Raw genomic sequence first — 16,576 nt, forward strand, 5'->3', positions numbered from 1 at the left:
CTAGAGAGGCGGCTTTTATGATTGGCAACGTAAGATGGCCGCCTGTGGCTTTGCCTTATCGAGAACATCATGTACTTCACACTCCATTCAAAAGGTGTCAGTAGTGAGTCTTGACGTTCTGAGTAACGGTAGCAGGCCGCGATGAACAAGAAGCAGAAGAAGAAGGACCGCCAGTACGATGGAGACGGATGGGCGGAACAACCAAATGGTCCACAAGAGAAACTCGCTGTCGTCCTGAACCCGTCCGGAGTGGAACCAGCCGCGCATCACTGAGTGGACCGCAGGGGAAATGCAGTGAGTTGAAGACGGTGACTGGTAAACGCTAAGCGTTGGAGCCGGCTGTGGCGGGCTCACTTTTTGCGGAGGCGCTAAGTTAGCGGTTAGCTCTTCGATCACACATCACAACGGAGACATGGCAGCCTTTCGATAACTACATCTAATTTTCCACAGTACGTCTTATTAATTAATTGACACCCAGTTGTAAGGACGCATTATTGCCCTCCACGTCAAGCTGTTAGCTGGATGCTTTGCTGTCGCTTTAGCCATTTCAAAGTTCTGTAACATTGTTCTAATAAGAAGTTTTAAACATTACTGTTAAATTCGTCATTTATATACCTGGGTTAACTCCACTCCTGTCAGAGACCAATATTCACATTTGGTCCTTTTTTTTATTTGGCAAAAGATTGTACTATTTATTCTTATAGTCATTACAGCTTCATAAGTCGACTACACTTATTGTGTGTGTGTGTGTGTGTGTGTGTGTGTGTGTGTGTGTGTGTGTGTGTGTGTGTGTGTGTGTGTGTGTGTGTGTGTGGAAACTGTTAAATGAATTTACACAAACTGGTAGAATTGCACTGACTTCTGCTCACCGTCATAATAAAAAGACATCTGTGGTTTTGCGTGCAGGTCATGAAGCGGGTCCGCAATGAGCAGATCCAGTATGTGGTGGCTCAGTACCTCAAGCGCAGACAGTATGTGGACTCGACCGACGGCTCCCTGAAAGCCGCCAAACTCTTCCAGACGGCTGAGGAGATGGCTGCCAGCCTCACTGGTAAAAAACAAAAACTACAGATGAATCACATTTTGAAAACGAATCAAAACTAACATAACCAAATTAAACCTAACTTCATTCAGCTTCACCAAGATCACTGACACGTGTGTGTTTGTGTGTGTGTTTATGCGCAGTCCAGAGCGAGTCGGGTTGTGCCAACGTGGTGTCTGCGGTGCCGTGCCAGTCCGACCCGCAGCAATACGAGTCGCAGTACGCCAGGCTGCGCTGTTTCCTGTCAGGTAGGTTACGGCATGTTCCTGCCACGCCGCATTCCACTGATTGAATCATTCCACCTCTGCGTGTGTGTTTTTTTAAAATTCTAATTCATCAAATAATCGTAATATACATAAATTGAATTGAAATAAGTTGAATTTGTAATTTGTCCGGCGCTCCAGAAGCCGACATCTCATGGGCCAAGGAAGTGAGCGCGTTACTCTTCCCGCTCTTCGTCTACCTCCACCTGGACATGGTACGCTGCGGCCTCAAGTCAGCGGTGGACGGCTTCTACGCGCGCTTCCACGCCGCCTTCCTGCAGGACAGCGATCAGCGCGCCACGGTGGAACAGCTGCGCAACGTCTTCAGCACTCCCGACGTGGCGGCCAGCCCGAGGCTCGCCGCTTTCCTGGAGCACAAGTACGTGGTGCGCCTCAGCGAGGGCGCCCACGGCTACCTGCTACGCTACCTGCAAAGCGACGACAACGGCGCCATCTGCAAAGTCCTCGGAGCGCACTTGCAGCTGGAGGTGAGCGTGTGAAGCCGTTACATGCAAACGGATAAATACATCAAACTGCTTTCCGTAGGTGAGCGCCTCCAAGCGAACCGACTACCAGCTTTACGGGGCGGCGGTCGGGACGGCCCCCTCCGCCGGCGCCCCTAACTCCATCCGGGCGGGAGCGGATGGCGGCGAGGAAGGCGTCGAGGCGGCGGCAGAGCCGCTGCCGGCGGGCGCCCCGCAAAACGAGGCGGCCCTGGAGGCACTGCGCGACTGTATCAAGAAGGTCCGCGAGGGTCCGCCCTCGCTCACCACCGTGTGCTTCTACGCCTTCCATCACACGGAGCGACTGCTCAACACCGCCGAGGTGTCGCCCGACAGCCGCCTGCTGGCCGCCGGCTTCGACAACTCCGCCGTCAAGCTGTGGAGCCTCCGTGCCCGCAAACTCAAGGCCAGGCCGCACGTGACGGATGTGTCGCGGGTACACCTGGCCTGTGACGTCCTGGAGGAAGAAGTGAGTACTTGTCCTACCCGCCCAGAAGAATTTTTTTCCTCGTTGACTTTTTTTTTTGTCCTATCCCAGATGGACGAGGAGGACACGTCGGGCAGTGAGGTCAAGATGCTGCGTGGCCACAGCGGCCCCGTGTTCCGGACCGCCTTCCTGACAGACAGCTCGGGCCTGCTGTCTTGCTCCGAGGACACCAGCGTGCGCTACTGGGACCTGGGCAGCTTCACCAACACAGCACTCTACCAGGGCCACGCCTACCCGGTGTGGGACGTGGCCGTGAGCCCGTGCAGCCTCTACTTCGCCAGTGGCTCGCACGACCGCACCGCCCGCCTCTGGACCTTTTCGCGCACATACCCGCTGCGCGTCTACGCCGGGCACCTGGCCGACGTGGACTGCGTGGGCTTCCACCCCAACTCCAACTACTTGGCCACCGGCTCCAGCGACAAGACGGTGCGGCTGTGGAGCACCCAGCAGGGGGCCTCGGTGCGCCTCTTCACGGGCCACCGCGGGCCCGTGCTGGCACTGGCCTTCTCGCCCAACGGCAAGTACCTGGCGTCGGGCGGCGAGGACCAGCGCGTCAAGCTATGGGACCTGGCCTCGGGGGCGCTCTTCAAGGACCTGCGGGGTCACGCCGACAGCGTCACCGGCCTGTCCTTCAGCCCCGACAGCAGCCTGGTGGCGTCCTCGTCCACCGACAACACCGTACGGGTGTGGGACGTGCGCGGCTCGCAAGGCGCGGCGCCGCCCGACGGCTCGTCCGCCGAACTGGTGGGCTCGTACGCCGGGAACACCGGCAACGTGCTCAACGTGCAGTTCACGGCCTGCAACCTGCTGCTGGTGACGGGCAGCGCCCGAGATAAAACCGAAGCTTAGAGGACACCGAGGCGGACTTTCTCCTTTGTGGATTTGAGCATCAGCTCAGCCTTTGCCGCTGGCATCGACAAATGAACACACATGCATTGTTTCTATCCAAGAAATAATTGTCAGGGCAATTAAGTGGAATTGGGTCAATACTGGCAGCGCACTCAACGATGCGTCACGCCACAGCGCTGGAGAATCGCTGATGTCAGCGTTATTTCAGTCACTTTTTTTCTTTTTTCTCAGTCGTTTTGATGTATTGCCACGCACTAAAAATGTAAATATCAATTTGTTGTCTGGAAAGAAGCACACTTTTGAGAGGTTATGTATTATTATTATTATTTTTTTATACCAAGTAGTTTGTCTAGATGGTTTAGATGCTTGTCGTCACTTCTAAACTTTTTGTTTGTGGCCTCTGGTGGCCTCAAATTAAAATAAATCACGTGACAAAGAAAAAATTGATTCCGCCATGTGACTGTCAGTGCGTGATGGCGCTAGCGAGCAGAGAAAAGCCCACAAACCTATAATAGAAGAATGAGATCCCACGAGTCTTGACTTACCTTTTCTGAAAGATGATTAGAATCCAAGGAATGAGGACCTTACATTTCTTGTGTGGCTGAAATCAACTTGTTTTTCTGACGTCCATGGCTGATAGTAGTTGGCAGCTAAAAAAAGAAAAAATCCAAAGTTGAGTTCTCAGTTTTACTTGTGGCACTGAACATCACTTACCGTAATTTGTAATTGATTTTTTTTTTTTTTTTTTTTACTGCATTCATTCACTGATGACATCATAATGACAGGAAGCGGCCGCGATCGAGGTATGCCATCGAAATGCATGCTATTGAGCCTTGTTGACGATTGCCTCTTTGTGCCCTTTGGCCGTCATTCCAGAGTGCAGAATGCGGCGGGGCGAGGCCCGAGAGGACAAACCCGTTTTCCAGGAGGGCGTGGAGGAGGTGACCCGGGCGCCGCGCTGCAGAGACCACACACGGCTGCGCCGCGCCGCCGCGCTTCACTTCTCCGCCGCTTCGTCCATCCGCCAGCATCATGCCCCTGCAGTCCACCCTGTCGGGGGGCCGCGTCACCCGCGCCGCCATCGACACGCAGATGGACGGCCGCTCTTTCGAGGAGCTACGTCAGGAATGCCTCCAGAAGCGGGTCCTGTTCGAGGACCCCGACTTCCCTGCGCAAGACTCGTCGCTCTTCTTTAGCCAGGCGGTTCCCGTCAGGATGGAGTGGAAGAGGCCGCCGGTACGTAGCGCTTTTTCCCTCCATGTGTTTGCATCTTCACGGCAATCCATGCTTGTGAAGATGTTGTGTGTCAAAGACTTGCATGCATGTGGCCATTGCATCTCATGAGGCATCACGTTTGTCCTGCATGGAAGCCAACTGTCACATGATGCATCCTATTTGAATGTATGTTGAATGGACGTAGAATGAACTTGCGGTGTGTTACTTCTTTCGACTGCTGCCATTGGCTAATCCGTGTGTCAACTTACTACACACACACACACACACCCCAGCAAGAAATGTGGCGTGTGTGTGTTTTGATTGATAAGCTTGGAATGTGAACATACCTGCCAGCTGGCACGTCACTCAACCTGTTTTGGTTCTTCTCCTCCTCATTCTCTTCATTCTTGGTCTTCCCCCTCTTTACTCTTAATCGACAACCCCCCCTCACCCCTCACCCACCGACCCCTCCCATCTTTTTTGTCGCCTCAGGAGTTGTGCGCCAACCCAAAGTTCATCGTGGGCGACGCCCACCGGACAGATATCTGCCAGGGACAGCTGGGTACGTACAAGGCGGCAAATATAATAATATATACGATATACATGTGTAATATATATAATATTTTAAAAAATGCATTTAATCTAAGTTGAGCATCACAGATAAGGAATCCGGCCGAGGTTCACGCGGAAACTTTTCATCTACTGGTGTCGTTTTGAAGATTGAACTTCCACTCCCGCAGGGGACTGCTGGCTCCTGGCCGCCATCGCGTCCTTGACTCTGAAGAAGGACGCTCTGGCCCGGGTGGTCCCCCACGACCAGGACTTTGAGCACCGCTACGCCGGCATCTTCCACTTCCAGGTAGGGCGCTGACTCATTAGCAGATTCTGTGCATCTGCTTGATATTTTTTGACTGGGCCCGTTTGCAGTTCTGGAAGCACAACAAGTGGCTGGATGTGGTGGTGGACGACCGTCTGCCGTCCGTACGCGGCCAGCTCATCCTGCTGCACTCGGCCTCCAACAATGAGTTCTGGAGCGCCTTGTTGGAGAAAGCCTACGCCAAGTAACCGCCACGCTTGTTGTTGGGAGGAAGGAAGGAGTAAGTGGCTATTTGCCAACACGTGTTTTTGGCCGCAGGCTGCACGGCAGCTATGAGTCGCTGAAGGGCGGCAGCACCATGGAGGCCATGGAAGACTTCACAGGCGGCGTTGGCGAGATGCACGATACCAAAACAGCCAAGGCGGATCTTTTCAACATCATGAAGAAAGGTCTGGACCGAGGATCCATGATGGGATGCTCCATCGATGTAAGAAAACTGGCTTGTGATGTCACTTAGTAGGCCACGCCCCTTAAAGGCACACATCAACATACAAATAAGTGCGCTTTGTGCGCTAATTGATTATAAAAAAATTTACCACCAATCAGTTTAAATCGTAAAAATTCAACTTAAGCATTTCCCGAACCAAAAAAATAATGAAAATTAAAAACTTTCTCGAAAAGTGTAATTCAAACTAATTGAATGTAAAAAAAAAAAGCAAAAATCGAAGTTGTTGGTTTCAGATCACCAGCTCGGCCGAGTCGGAGGCCAAGACCAGCAGCGGCCTGGTCAAAGGTCACGCCTACTCCATCACTGGTGTGCAGGAGATCACCTGCCGAGGTCAAAGGGTCAAACTGGTCCGCGTGAGGAACCCCTGGGGTCAGGTGGAGTGGAACGGACCCTGGAGCGACGGGTAGGGCAACAATATTGCGCAATTGGCCTTGACCTTGGCTGGCGACCAGTCCATTTTGGTCTCCAAGGCATCGCTCACACTGCTGCTCAATTCAGATTTTTTTTTTCTCTCAACTAAATATTTGTAGTTTTTTTGTTTTGTTGATTTTCCCGGCAGTTCCCGAGAGTGGGACTATGTGGACCAAGGGGAGAAAAATCGAATTCTGCAGCACTCCTCCGAAGACGGTGAATTCTGGTGAGTCTTTTGCACTCTAGAATTTTTCTACTCAAACAAATAATTTTTCATTACTTCAGGCAAAAAGTTTCAAAATGTTGGTTTGCGCTTCAAGAAGCTCTTTTCCATTTTGTGCGCACGTGCCGTCAGGATGACGTTTGAGGACTTCAAGGCCAACTTTGACAAGGTGGAGATCTGCAACATGACGCCGGACGCGCTGACGGACAACACCAAGCGCCACTGGGAGGCGCAATTGTTCGAGGGCCAGTGGATCCGCGGCTCCACCGCCGGCGGCTGTCGAAACTTCATCGGTGAGGAACAAACTCCAAAAATATTTACCTGCTTGAAAGTTTGGACTTGCTTCCGTGTGATTTGTGGCCTGAGAGTTGTTGCGCGTCGTTGGGCAGACACCTTCTGGACCAACCCGCAATTCAAGCTGGAGCTGGCGGACGCCGACGATGACGACGACATGTGCAGCGTGGTCATCGCGCTCATGCAGAAGAACCGACGGGAGCTGAGGAAAGAGGGCATGGACCTCCAGACCATCGGATTCTCCGTCTACGAGGTCTGACTGAGCTCGGCCCGAGTCGTCGTTCAGTTTGCTCACTTACTCGGGTGGCCTAAAAAGTCTACACACCCCTGGCATTTGAATAGGGGTGTGTAGACTTTTTAGACAATTTCGTTAAGAGGTTCTGTACTCACTATTTCGTTCATTCTTTTTTTTTTTTGGTCCATGATATAATTCAGTTTTGTTCTGGCCTCTAATTATTTTGAGTGTAATTTCACTGCTGGCCACTAGATGGTGGCACTTTCGATCATGTGTTCTAATGTTTTTCTAAGAGATGGAATATTGATGTTCAGGCTCCCAACAACGCCGATCAGCAGGGCAAAGACTTCTTCCGCACGCACGCGTCCAAAGCTCGCAGCAATACCTACATCAACCTGCGGGAGGTGTCGGAGCGCTTCACGCTGCCACCGGGCCGCTACTTGCTGGTGCCCAGCACCTTCCAGCCGCACCATGAGGCTGACTTCCTGGTGCGCATCTTCTCAGAGAAGAAGGTGGCTGCCCTGTGAGTACCGCCCAAAAAGATGCACGCAAAAATAAAGTTGTTGATAAGATCATAAAATTTCATTTTGATATTATTTAATGAATCTTTTACTTCATTGGTCATCAGGGAGATGGGCAGCAACATAGACGCGGACCTGCCTGAGGTAAGCGCATCATCCACATGTCAATCACCGGCTAGGCCCCGCCCCCTCACAGTTGATTGATTTCCCCTCCAACCCCGACCAAACCCGCAGCCTCCACCGCCCAGCGCTCCCGAGGATGAGACGGATGAGGAGAAAGGACTCAGGAGGCTCTTCGACCAGCTGGCGGGATCGGTGAGTCCGCTCTAACCCGTTTTTCGTTGGGGACATTATTTTATTTCATTTTATTCCAGGATCGAGCCATCTCCGTCAGGGAACTTCAGCACCTGCTCAACGGTGTCCTCAGCAGCCGTACGTCAACACTTTAATTTTACTTATCTTGGACTAGCTCCAGCCGGGCCACGAACCGAATGAGGACAATCGTGCCAGAACTGTCTTTCTGTCCACAGGCAAGGAGATCCAGTTTGATGGCCTGAGCCTCCACACGTGCCACAGCATCATGAATCTGATGGACGTATCCTTCCTTCATCACTCCAGAGAGCAAGAAGGCAGCGCTTCGTTGTTTCTTTAACTCAGACCGGCAGGTGGACAACACCGGGAAGATGGAGTTCCAGGAATTTAAGGTCTTCTGGGAGAAGATGAAGAAGTGGATCGTACGTGAGCCGCACGGCAGTCGCTGGCAGTTGGGCCAGGTGCATCATGGGAGATGTTGACCTTGTCTCGCTTCATCGTCTTCTGCTGCTGCTGCTGCTTCTCCTCCTCGTTCTTCCTGGTCTCCTTGTTCTGGTTCTCTTCTTTTGAGTCTCCTTCTTCTTCTGCAACTTTTTCTGGACCTCATGGATCTTTTTGTTCTTCCTCTTTTGCTTCTTCTTCTGGTTTTCCTTCTGCTTCTCCTTTTGGCTCTGGTTCTTCTGGTTCTTCCTGTGTTGGTTGCAGATGCTCTTCCTCTCCTTTGACACAGACCGCTCCGGCAAGATGTCCTCCTACGAGCTCCGCAGTGCCCTCAAAGCTGCAGGTGAGACTCAGTCACTGCAACCTGCAGTGTTGTACTTTAACCACCAGGGAACCTCATTGCATCTCCCTGAAATGAATAAAAATCGATGATCTTTAATTCTTATTCCAAAAATGCAACATTATTCAAACTAGCATGTTTTGGACATATAACATGTTCTTAAAAAAGCCACTCTGATGTGTGGTGCAGGCATGCAGCTGAACAATCAGTTGCTGCAACTACTTGGCCTGAGGTTTGCTGACGAGAAGTACGACATCGACTTTGATGACTATCTCACCTGCATCGTCCGACTGGAGAACATGTTCCGTAAGTCCCGCTGTGACAAACATGCTCAGAACGGCACAGACGATTAATCCGGGGATTTTTTCCCAGGAGTTTTCCAGGCTATGGATGAGCACAAGAAGGGCCGGATTCGAATGAACATGTTGCAAGTAAGCTAACGCAAACATTAACGCTAAACCTCTTTAGTATTGTTGATTTTCACTCATCATGGGTGGATGTGGAATATAGTGTACAGGGTTTTGTATTCCATTTAACTTCGTCTTTGCTTGTCTGTCAGTTTCTGATGTTGTCCATGAACGTGTGAGACGACGCCGTGAACAAAACGGAAGCCTACAGAAGAACAAAAGTTGTCTCGTTCTCATAATATGCATACATATACATAAATGCATGTTCTATCATTGTGCTGTAAAAGTTTCTAGTCTGGACAGGAATGGAGCAAAGAATGTGACATATCGGTTTGAGGGCTTAAACTTATGTTTGATTAGAACTTTTTGATTTTCTTTTTGTCACCACTATGAACCAATAAATTGTGAATAAAGCCGTGAAATATTTGTTGTGACTTTTTTTTGTTTACTCTTTAGACAGTCTCAAGTGCAACACTTCAGTTTTTTTAAATCACTGATGCGTGAATTTTATAAAATAAAAGATAGTAATAGGGAAAAAATATGTTTTAAAAAATATTCCGCCTCTTCAAGTTTAAGAGTTTCAATTGATTATTAATAACTTTCGGTCTTGACAGATCCAAAATGTGAAAAACGAAACCAAAATTCTGTTTTGTTTTGGTGCGAACTTATACTGTACGTACAGTAGTAAAAATAAGGCCATACCAATCCTGACACTGGAGAAAGACAAATCAACAACTTGAGCGCACTTAGGGGAATAATTCGACTTGTCCCTTCAAATTTTTAGCACGAATTATTGTTTCAAATGCATCGTAAGAGGAAAAAAACATTATTAGAGTTTATCGTGAAGTTTAGTAGTTCGCAAACGACCCCTTCCTTCTACAAGCAATGGTTGCGTCCAGTGCTGACGACATTGACAAAATGGCGGCGCTAGGAGTCAACGTGATCGACGAGCATCTTTGCCTAATTTTGACCATTTAAAGGTTAAACTGTTACAGTTGAGGGAGCAAAACGACAGCAGCGTCCGGTTTGACTATTTCTACGTAAGCCTATCCCGAGACCAATAAGAAAGAAATGGTAAGTTGTCACATTTTGGATGAGCCTTTGCTTTCCAGCTAACAAGCTAACATTGGTGGTCATAGGTAAACATGCTGCTGCGAATTAAGTTATTTTTAAATCCTTCTTAAACCACTTCTATGCCTTATTATTTGTCAGGTCATGTTTATTCCCGGACATTTAACATGAACATGTATGTACACGCTTTGAAAACTTACTGGTTTAACTGTGCTGCTTTAGTATGACGCACAGAACCCCAAATATCAGAAACAATCATTATTAAATGGTTTAAGATCTGCAATAAGAAAAACATCCGCCACTCATAATGAGGCCTCGTGAAGTGCCTTTATTTGGAGAAACGTGAAAAAAAGTCTATCTAGACTAAACAGTCTCAATCGTTTTCTGGCAGCCTCACCGCAAGAAAAAGTCCTTCATTGAGAAGAAGAAGGCCGTGACCTTCCACCTGGTGCACAGGAGCCAAAGGGACCCCCTCGCGGCAGATGAGAAAGCGCCTCAGCATGTCCTGCTGCCTGCCGCCAAGGTGCCAGTCAACCATCAAAACAGCGAATCCGCAATTATGATGATGAAGGGAGGAGGTTCCGCTTAGTTTACTGGACGTTGAATGACGGCGAGACTGCTGTTTCTTGTGACAGGCGGACGTGGAGAAGCGCCGGGCTGAGCAGAGAGATTTCGGCATCTTCTTTGATGACGACTACAATTACCTGCAACACCTGAAGGAATCTTCTGGACAGACTGAGCTGTTGGCTGCTGAGCCCTCGCCCCGCTTTCACCTTCGCAGTGATGATGGCGATGGTGTTGAGAATGACGCTGACGAAAAGGAGCAGGTAGTACCCGTGAGTTCATCTACTGTCAAAAAGAATTCAAGTAAGGTGACTATTTGTTGTCTTGCAGGCGGTGAGCATCCAGCTGCCGTCGTCGGTGTTCGCCTCCGACTTTGAGGAAGATGTGGGCCTCCTCAACAAAGCCGCGCCCATCTCAGGTGAGCCCTGGAACATGTGATGCTGACAAAAACGAAAATGATCCTTCACGCTAAGTCGTGATCACTTCTATGCGCTCGGTTTCAGGTCCGCGTCTGGACATGGACCCCGACATCGTGGCCGCTCTGGATGAGGACTTTGACTTCGACGACCCTGACAACATGCTGGATGACGACTTCATCGCCAAGGCCAACATTCCCAACTGCGCCCAGCTCGGGTGAGGCTTCACCGCCGCCACTTTATCTTTAGGAATTCCGAACTCTGACGCTGGGCCACAAATCAGGCAATTTTCAATTTATAGTCAGGCTTGCTAAACATCTCGTTTGACAGCGGCGACGACGATGGCGACGACGACTCGTGGGAGGACACGGACGATGACGGCAGCTTTGGCTCCGGGGGCGCCTTCTCGGACGAGGAGGGCGGCGCTCGGGAGTTGCTCTTCGAAGACGAGGAGACCAGGACTCGCTTCACCGAATACTCCATGACGTCGTCGGTGATGCGGAGGAACGAACAGCTCACCCTGCTGGACGACCGCTTCGAGAAGGTCCGCACGCTACTTTGACAAGCTAGATAGCGACGGACGCGTCCGCGTTGACGGCGGAATGTGCGTTTTAGTTTTACGAGCAGTTTGACGACGACGAGATCGGCGCCCTGGACAACGCCGAGCTGGAAGGCTACATTGCGCCCGACAGTGCTCGTCTGGAGGAGGTTATTAAGGACTACTTCGCCCAGAAAGCCAAAGAGTGAGTTCTTATCATCATCATCTTTTTCATCATCATCAAATGTCAACGTCATTTGTGCTTCAGGGCTCTGAGGCCTGATGACCTGGGCCCAAAAGAACTTTTTGTTCTTCAAGAGGAGGAAGATGAGGAGGAGGAGGAGATGGAAACTTTGGTCATCAAAGCTCCAGAGGAGAAGTGGGACTGTGAGAGCATCATCAGTGAGTACCACATTGCTCCGCTCAACGCCAAAAAATATATTCATGCAATGCATTAATTTATTTTATTTAAAAAAAATACAATCATCACATCTATGGTGTACTTTAGTTTTTTAGAAATATGTATTATTATTCAAAAGTAAATTATGATTAACAGTAGTCACATCATAATGTTTAAGAACAAATTAAAAGACTAGTGTACATTTTACTGCCACCTAGTAGTGTACTAATAGAATGCAAATGTTGGTAAAATGTCATTTCAAACGAGCGCCTCCTTTTGCTGCGGCATGATCATGACAGCCTGCCAAGGACCTTTTTGGCAATGAATGTGGAATTAAGCCAAACGTTTTCCTGCAGGTACTTACTCCAACATCTACAATAGACCCAAAGTCATCCCAGATCCTGCAAAGGTACCAACCGTCATCACCCTTCTTTAAAAAAAAAAAAAAAAAAGCTTTTTGTTCTCAAATAAAATAAGATGCACGACGTAAACTTTGGACTGTCGTTTTGCCGTCCAGGTGAAGCCGATCCGCGTCTCCGCCAGGTCGGGCATCCCTCTAGACGTCCTCCCCGCAAGAGGTCCCACCGGCAAGCAGGTCGAGCGAATGTGCAGGATCAACGACGTCGACCTGCCGCGCGCCGCCACGCTTCCGCGACAAAAAGACGAGAGCAAGGACCAGAGGAAGGCCCGCAAGAACGCCATCAAGGAGGAGCGCAAGGTCAAAACTCGCCTGGCTTACATCCGGCTGATTCCGTGAGATGATGGCAAAAGGTCCAAATTCAGCGGCTGACCTCATTTTGCATTTGCAGGAGAGGCGTGTGGAGAAGAAGGCCAACAAGATGGCTTTCAAGGAGGAGAAAGTGCGCCAGGAGAAACAGATGCTCAACATCAGGAACAATGTTCAGGGCCTCAAACTCTCGTAGAAGACGCGGGACAAATGGCGCAGGACAAACACGGGACTTCTTTCTGCCTGGTTTGCTTTTTTTAAGACTCTCGGCTAAATACAGGAGGTCAGTTGACCGCTTGCTTGCCTCTTTATTGTTCAAACCCATGTCAATTAAACAAGCACAAAAGGAATATCCACGATAGTAGCTTTCCATCCACGGCTCGACCGGTTCTACCCGTTTGACTGTCGCCACGGCAACGTGGCGTGATGCTGCCGAGTCGGTGCCCGTGTGCATTCCACAATGGGTGAGGCGGCCATGATTCACAAATCAAACGCACCGACGGGATCGTGATGCGCTTACACAATTATGGGAATTTTCCACGAGTGGGAGTGTTTGGTTTTCACGGCGTGACAGCAAGCTGAACAGCTGCCATGTTGGCCACAGGAATGGGATCCAACCAGTTGTCAAAAGGCCTCAGAATCGTCACCATCGAAGTGGTTGGCCTCTTCACCAAGTGCAAAAGGAGGAATAACGAATCAAACGTGGCGAGAAGACAGTTAAAGGTTGTGATAGAAAAAATTGAAGAGATATAAAATAGAAACAGAATAGCAAAAGGAAGCAAAGCAGATAAGAAAAGCAGAGGAATGATTTCAAATCCACCTTATTGTGTTTTTTTACTTGGCTCTTTGCAGGTCCCTGAGTCATTTTTCAAAGTGTTCTCTGGTTCCTCCTTTTGTCACCTTTCCATGTAACCCACAGCCTGGTCCCCATCGCCCATGTCCAAGTTCACCCTGTCCCCGTGGGGACAGTCGTAATTCGAGCCCCAGCACCCCTCCTCATCGTCATCCTCCACCTTCTGCTCTTCTTCTTCCGCTTCCTGCACTTCCTCCTCCAGGCACAGAGGAAGACTTTCCACCTCTGTGGAAACGCTTAAAGAGGAGTCGTCCACCGAGATGAGGCTGTAGTGGCCGGCGCAGCCGTCGACCTCGCAGCAGCCCACCTGAGCGTGCAGAGCGAGCTTGGCTACTTCCAGACACTTGGGGAGAGGTTCCTTGGGGGCCTTGGCCGGCAGCCTCCGCGCCACCACCGCCACGCAGATGAGCAGCGTCGCCGCCACCAGGACGCTGGGCAGCACGACCAGCAGCGTCGCCCGCCCCGACGAGCGCTTCACGCAAGTGCGACGAGACGACCCGAAGTCCAGCCGGCCTCCCACCGAGTCGCTCACCCATCCCCTCAACGTGACGCACTCGGCGGAACCCGGCGGGAAGGTCACGTCTCTCCGGCAAACGTTCTGGTGTGGACCGCAGAAATCCTCCACCGCCCCCTAAAAGGAGCCAAGGTAACGCCGTCAACATGTGATGTCATCATCACGTATGATGTCATCATTACGTGCGATGGAAAAATATTTAAGATATCAGCAGATAAAAGCTATTTTAAAATTAGTGAAAAAAAAACTAGATTGTATATCCAATTACCGCTAACGCCCTAAAAAAAAAAAAAAAAAGGTCATAAAGTCAGATACTTCAGGTATTGATGGTGGTAAAAAAAATATTTAACTATTTTGCTGATTCATTGGTTCCCGGAATTTGATTTTTGCCAATTATCAGAATGGGCATCTGCCAATTGTGTTCTTACAAAGTCATACGTAGCATTGAATCTCAAAGTGGCGGCGCCCCTTGTGGCGTGGCGCAGTTGCGGGTCGTGGCGCAACGGGTTGCGGAAGCTGACAATGGCGCTCCCGTCGTCCGCCTTCACGTCCACGTCAGGAAAGGCCAACTTGCCTGAGCCGCAAAAAACAAAAAATCTGTCGATTCATCGGTAAACCGATTTGATAAATGAGTGACGGCAGGCTACTCACATTTGACGTCGGCCATCTTGAAGCTGTTGTACGTGAAGGTGGCGGATTTATTGAGCGAGCCTCTGCCGGGCGCCACGGCGGCCACGCTGACGTAGTGCACGTCCATGGCGCTCTCCAACGACTTCCACACCCAAGCGCTTAGATTTTCGTAGGTGCGATGCGTCGTCTCGTGGGGCGTCGTCTCGTGCTGCTCGGAGTCGCCCACATAGACCAGGAAGCGGACATCGGCGTCTTCGGCGTACTGCCAGTGGACGCTAGCCCGGCTGTCCGTGCAATTCACCGTCACGTTGGTGGGCGGCGCTAGAGACACGTCTGAAAAAGAAGCCAGGCATGAGCGATCCTCAGAGGTTACACCTGCCTGCTTTTGTATCTATAATACTTATCAACTCGCTCTTTTAGCGACCTAAAAATTCTCAGTTCACTTCAACACAAAGATGGCGTCAAAGCACTACTTTTGCCTAAGTGAAGCTCCTCAATTCACCTTGACATTCCTTGCAGCAAGATGGCGGCAAAGCACTACTTTTGTACTAACGCTCCTCAACATTAATGACTACTTTGACAGATTTAAACTCTTCAACCAAGGTCAACATAGTCCCTGGATGGCGGTGAAACTTATTTCCTTGTGTCGGCTGTGTGATCATTTGAGAGCAAAGTTGGAGAAGCAGTTCTTCTATTGTGTTCAATTGTACCGAATAGTTTATTGCAGGCAAAACAAGGTGTGTGCGTGTTCGACATTTTAGCAGGTCATTAATCCCGACGAACGTTGGACTATACAATATATCGGAATGGGCCACTGAGTCACCCAAATACTTTACCTTATGCACACAACTCACTCACTCACCTCACCTCACGTCGATGCTCATAGCTCTATACATAAAAAGAAATTTCCTCGTCTTGGGCTCAATAAGGTTCTTATCTTATCTTTGCACGTTGACCCCAATAAAAGTAGAATTCCGTTTCAGTCTTGTGACTTTGTGCGACATTTTGAGCCCAAGACAACGACAGAGCAGCTTAACTCATCTTTTTTAGCCAATTAATTACAAACACCAGTGTAAAAATTAGGATTTTTTTTTTGCTTTGTAAAAATAATATTAATAGGATCTATATTGTCATAATTATTGTTATTTGGTTTTTCAATCTATGGCAGGGTAATTAACACATTTTGACGTATCACAACTTTTGCTAGTGATTTCGTAGAGTTGGGCAAACTGGACAAACGAGATTTCAAATGTTACATTTCAAATAAACACATGCGACACAACATGGGCGATGGGGTTGAGGAAAAAAAAAGAATTAAAAAAGTCAAATCTTTTTAATTATGAAATCTGTCATGTTTACTTGTCGATATTTATAATTGAAGTAGATGAACATACTTGGAAACTGTGCTTAACGATTTTAAAGTGTGCGGGACAAGAAACAAAAAATGTTGAGAAACAAGTCAAAGAGAAATAAGATGTGGAGTCAACCCACCGGCCGGCTGTAGGGACAGCGCGCATTCCAACAGCATCAGGAGGGCCGTAAACGCGACAATCGCAGGCATGGTCCCTCAATCCAAAATCGGAGCGCCCACGCGGGTCCTCATCACAAAACAAACCCGATTTAACATCACAAATGGACGTCAAACGATGAAGTGGCAACACTGGAGCTCGTCTTTTGCGCCCAGTTCGAACGTTAAGGCGACCGCGCACACTCGCTTCCTTACTTAACTTTTTCTGAGGACTCAATCGGGTTTTACCTCTGAGTCGGAAGTTACCTGCATGACGTCACAGCCACTTTCAAATTAAAAGTAGAAATGTGAAAAATGCGGATTAAAAAAGTGCCACTTAATAGTCAAGACAAATGCGCGTGTCAGGTTCTTAAATCATGTTAAATACACTAATGTCGCTTAGCAGAGACAATCACACAACTCAGAAATATCATGCTCTTTCAATTCATATGACTTTCTTGCAACACAATTACTATTTATTATTTTCA

At 49.2% G+C, this 16,576-nt stretch overlaps 4 protein-coding genes across 5 annotated transcripts; 3 read left to right on the forward strand and 1 right to left on the reverse strand.

Moving 5' to 3' along the window:
- The first annotated feature begins 128 nt into the window (after positions 1–128).
- Positions 129–3,587, forward strand: taf5l (TAF5-like RNA polymerase II, p300/CBP-associated factor (PCAF)-associated factor). The gene is made up of 6 exons (XM_049721301.2): positions 129–294; positions 907–1,051; positions 1,186–1,290; positions 1,447–1,793; positions 1,852–2,277; positions 2,347–3,587. The coding sequence occupies exons 2-6, from the start codon at positions 910–912 to the stop codon at positions 3,142–3,144; spliced, it is 1,818 nt and encodes a 605-aa protein (XP_049577258.1). The 5' UTR covers positions 129–294; positions 907–909; the 3' UTR covers positions 3,145–3,587.
- A 502-nt stretch (positions 3,588–4,089) lies between these two features.
- Positions 4,090–9,294, forward strand: capn9 (calpain 9). The gene is made up of 19 exons (XM_049721294.2): positions 4,090–4,380; positions 4,852–4,921; positions 5,100–5,218; positions 5,287–5,420; positions 5,495–5,663; positions 5,918–6,087; positions 6,244–6,321; positions 6,451–6,611; positions 6,708–6,865; positions 7,162–7,370; positions 7,476–7,512; positions 7,603–7,683; positions 7,743–7,800; positions 7,899–7,963; positions 8,034–8,102; positions 8,386–8,464; positions 8,651–8,767; positions 8,834–8,892; positions 9,021–9,294. The coding sequence occupies exons 1-19, from the start codon at positions 4,177–4,179 to the stop codon at positions 9,045–9,047; spliced, it is 2,064 nt and encodes a 687-aa protein (XP_049577251.1). The 5' UTR covers positions 4,090–4,176; the 3' UTR covers positions 9,048–9,294.
- A 465-nt stretch (positions 9,295–9,759) lies between these two features.
- Positions 9,760–12,934, forward strand: ltv1 (LTV1 ribosome biogenesis factor). 2 transcript variants are annotated; one of them, XM_049721311.2, is made up of 11 exons: positions 9,760–9,942; positions 10,331–10,462; positions 10,575–10,775; positions 10,834–10,921; positions 11,007–11,136; positions 11,250–11,463; positions 11,535–11,662; positions 11,726–11,859; positions 12,214–12,266; positions 12,375–12,575; positions 12,667–12,934. In XM_049721311.2, exons 1-11 carry the CDS (start codon positions 9,940–9,942, stop codon positions 12,778–12,780), a joined length of 1,398 nt encoding a protein of 465 aa, XP_049577268.1. In that variant the 5' UTR covers positions 9,760–9,939; the 3' UTR covers positions 12,781–12,934. The 2 variants fall into 2 exon arrangements, with proteins under 2 accessions (XP_049577268.1, XP_049577269.1); XM_049721312.1 differs by having other exon boundaries at positions 10,575–10,766.
- On the reverse strand, positions 12,873–16,332 carry LOC125969372 (interferon gamma receptor 1). Its single transcript, XM_049721319.2, has 4 exons — positions 16,073–16,332; positions 14,603–14,914; positions 14,380–14,525; positions 12,873–14,068 (listed from the first exon to the last, which is right to left on the reverse strand). Exons 1-4 carry the CDS (start codon positions 16,140–16,142, stop codon positions 13,481–13,483), a joined length of 1,116 nt encoding a protein of 371 aa, XP_049577276.1. The 5' UTR covers positions 16,143–16,332; the 3' UTR covers positions 12,873–13,480.
- Between the last annotated feature and the right edge of the window lie 244 nt (positions 16,333–16,576).

Source organism: Syngnathus scovelli, chromosome 5 (assembly GCF_024217435.2).
Source record: "Syngnathus scovelli strain Florida chromosome 5, RoL_Ssco_1.2, whole genome shotgun sequence".
Classification (NCBI taxonomy): Eukaryota; Metazoa; Chordata; class Actinopteri; order Syngnathiformes; family Syngnathidae; genus Syngnathus; species Syngnathus scovelli.

Excerpts from the sequence above, each read along its gene's own strand:
- taf5l (XM_049721301.2), top strand. The coding sequence starts at position 910 with ATGAAGCGGGTCCGCAATGAGCAGATCCAGTATGTGGTGGCTCAGTAC. Across the intron at positions 1,052-1,185 it reads GATGGCTGCCAGCCTCACTG|TCCAGAGCGAGTCGGGTTGT; the intron begins GTAAAAAACAAA and ends GTTTATGCGCAG. Across the intron at positions 1,794-1,851 it reads GAGCGCACTTGCAGCTGGAG|GTGAGCGCCTCCAAGCGAAC; the intron begins GTGAGCGTGTGA and ends TGCTTTCCGTAG.
- capn9 (XM_049721294.2), top strand. The coding sequence starts at position 4,177 with ATGCCCCTGCAGTCCACCCTGTCGGGGGGCCGCGTCACCCGCGCCGCC. Across the intron at positions 4,922-5,099 it reads TATCTGCCAGGGACAGCTGG|GGGACTGCTGGCTCCTGGCC; the intron begins GTACGTACAAGG and ends CCACTCCCGCAG. Across the intron at positions 6,612-6,707 it reads CGGCTGTCGAAACTTCATCG|ACACCTTCTGGACCAACCCG; the intron begins GTGAGGAACAAA and ends GTCGTTGGGCAG.
- ltv1 (XM_049721311.2), top strand. Across the intron at positions 10,776-10,833 it reads AAAAGGAGCAGGTAGTACCC|GCGGTGAGCATCCAGCTGCC; the intron begins GTGAGTTCATCT and ends GTTGTCTTGCAG. Across the intron at positions 11,137-11,249 it reads CCCAACTGCGCCCAGCTCGG|CGGCGACGACGATGGCGACG; the intron begins GTGAGGCTTCAC and ends CTCGTTTGACAG.
- LOC125969372 (XM_049721319.2), bottom strand. The coding sequence starts at position 16,142 with ATGCCTGCGATTGTCGCGTTTACGGCCCTCCTGATGCTGTTGGAATGC. Across the intron at positions 14,915-16,072 it reads GCTGTCCCTACAGCCGGCCG|ACGTGTCTCTAGCGCCGCCC; the intron begins GTGGGTTGACTC and ends CTTCTTTTTCAG. Across the intron at positions 14,069-14,379 it reads TCAATGCTACGTATGACTTT|GGGGCGGTGGAGGATTTCTG; the intron begins GTAAGAACACAA and ends GGCTCCTTTTAG.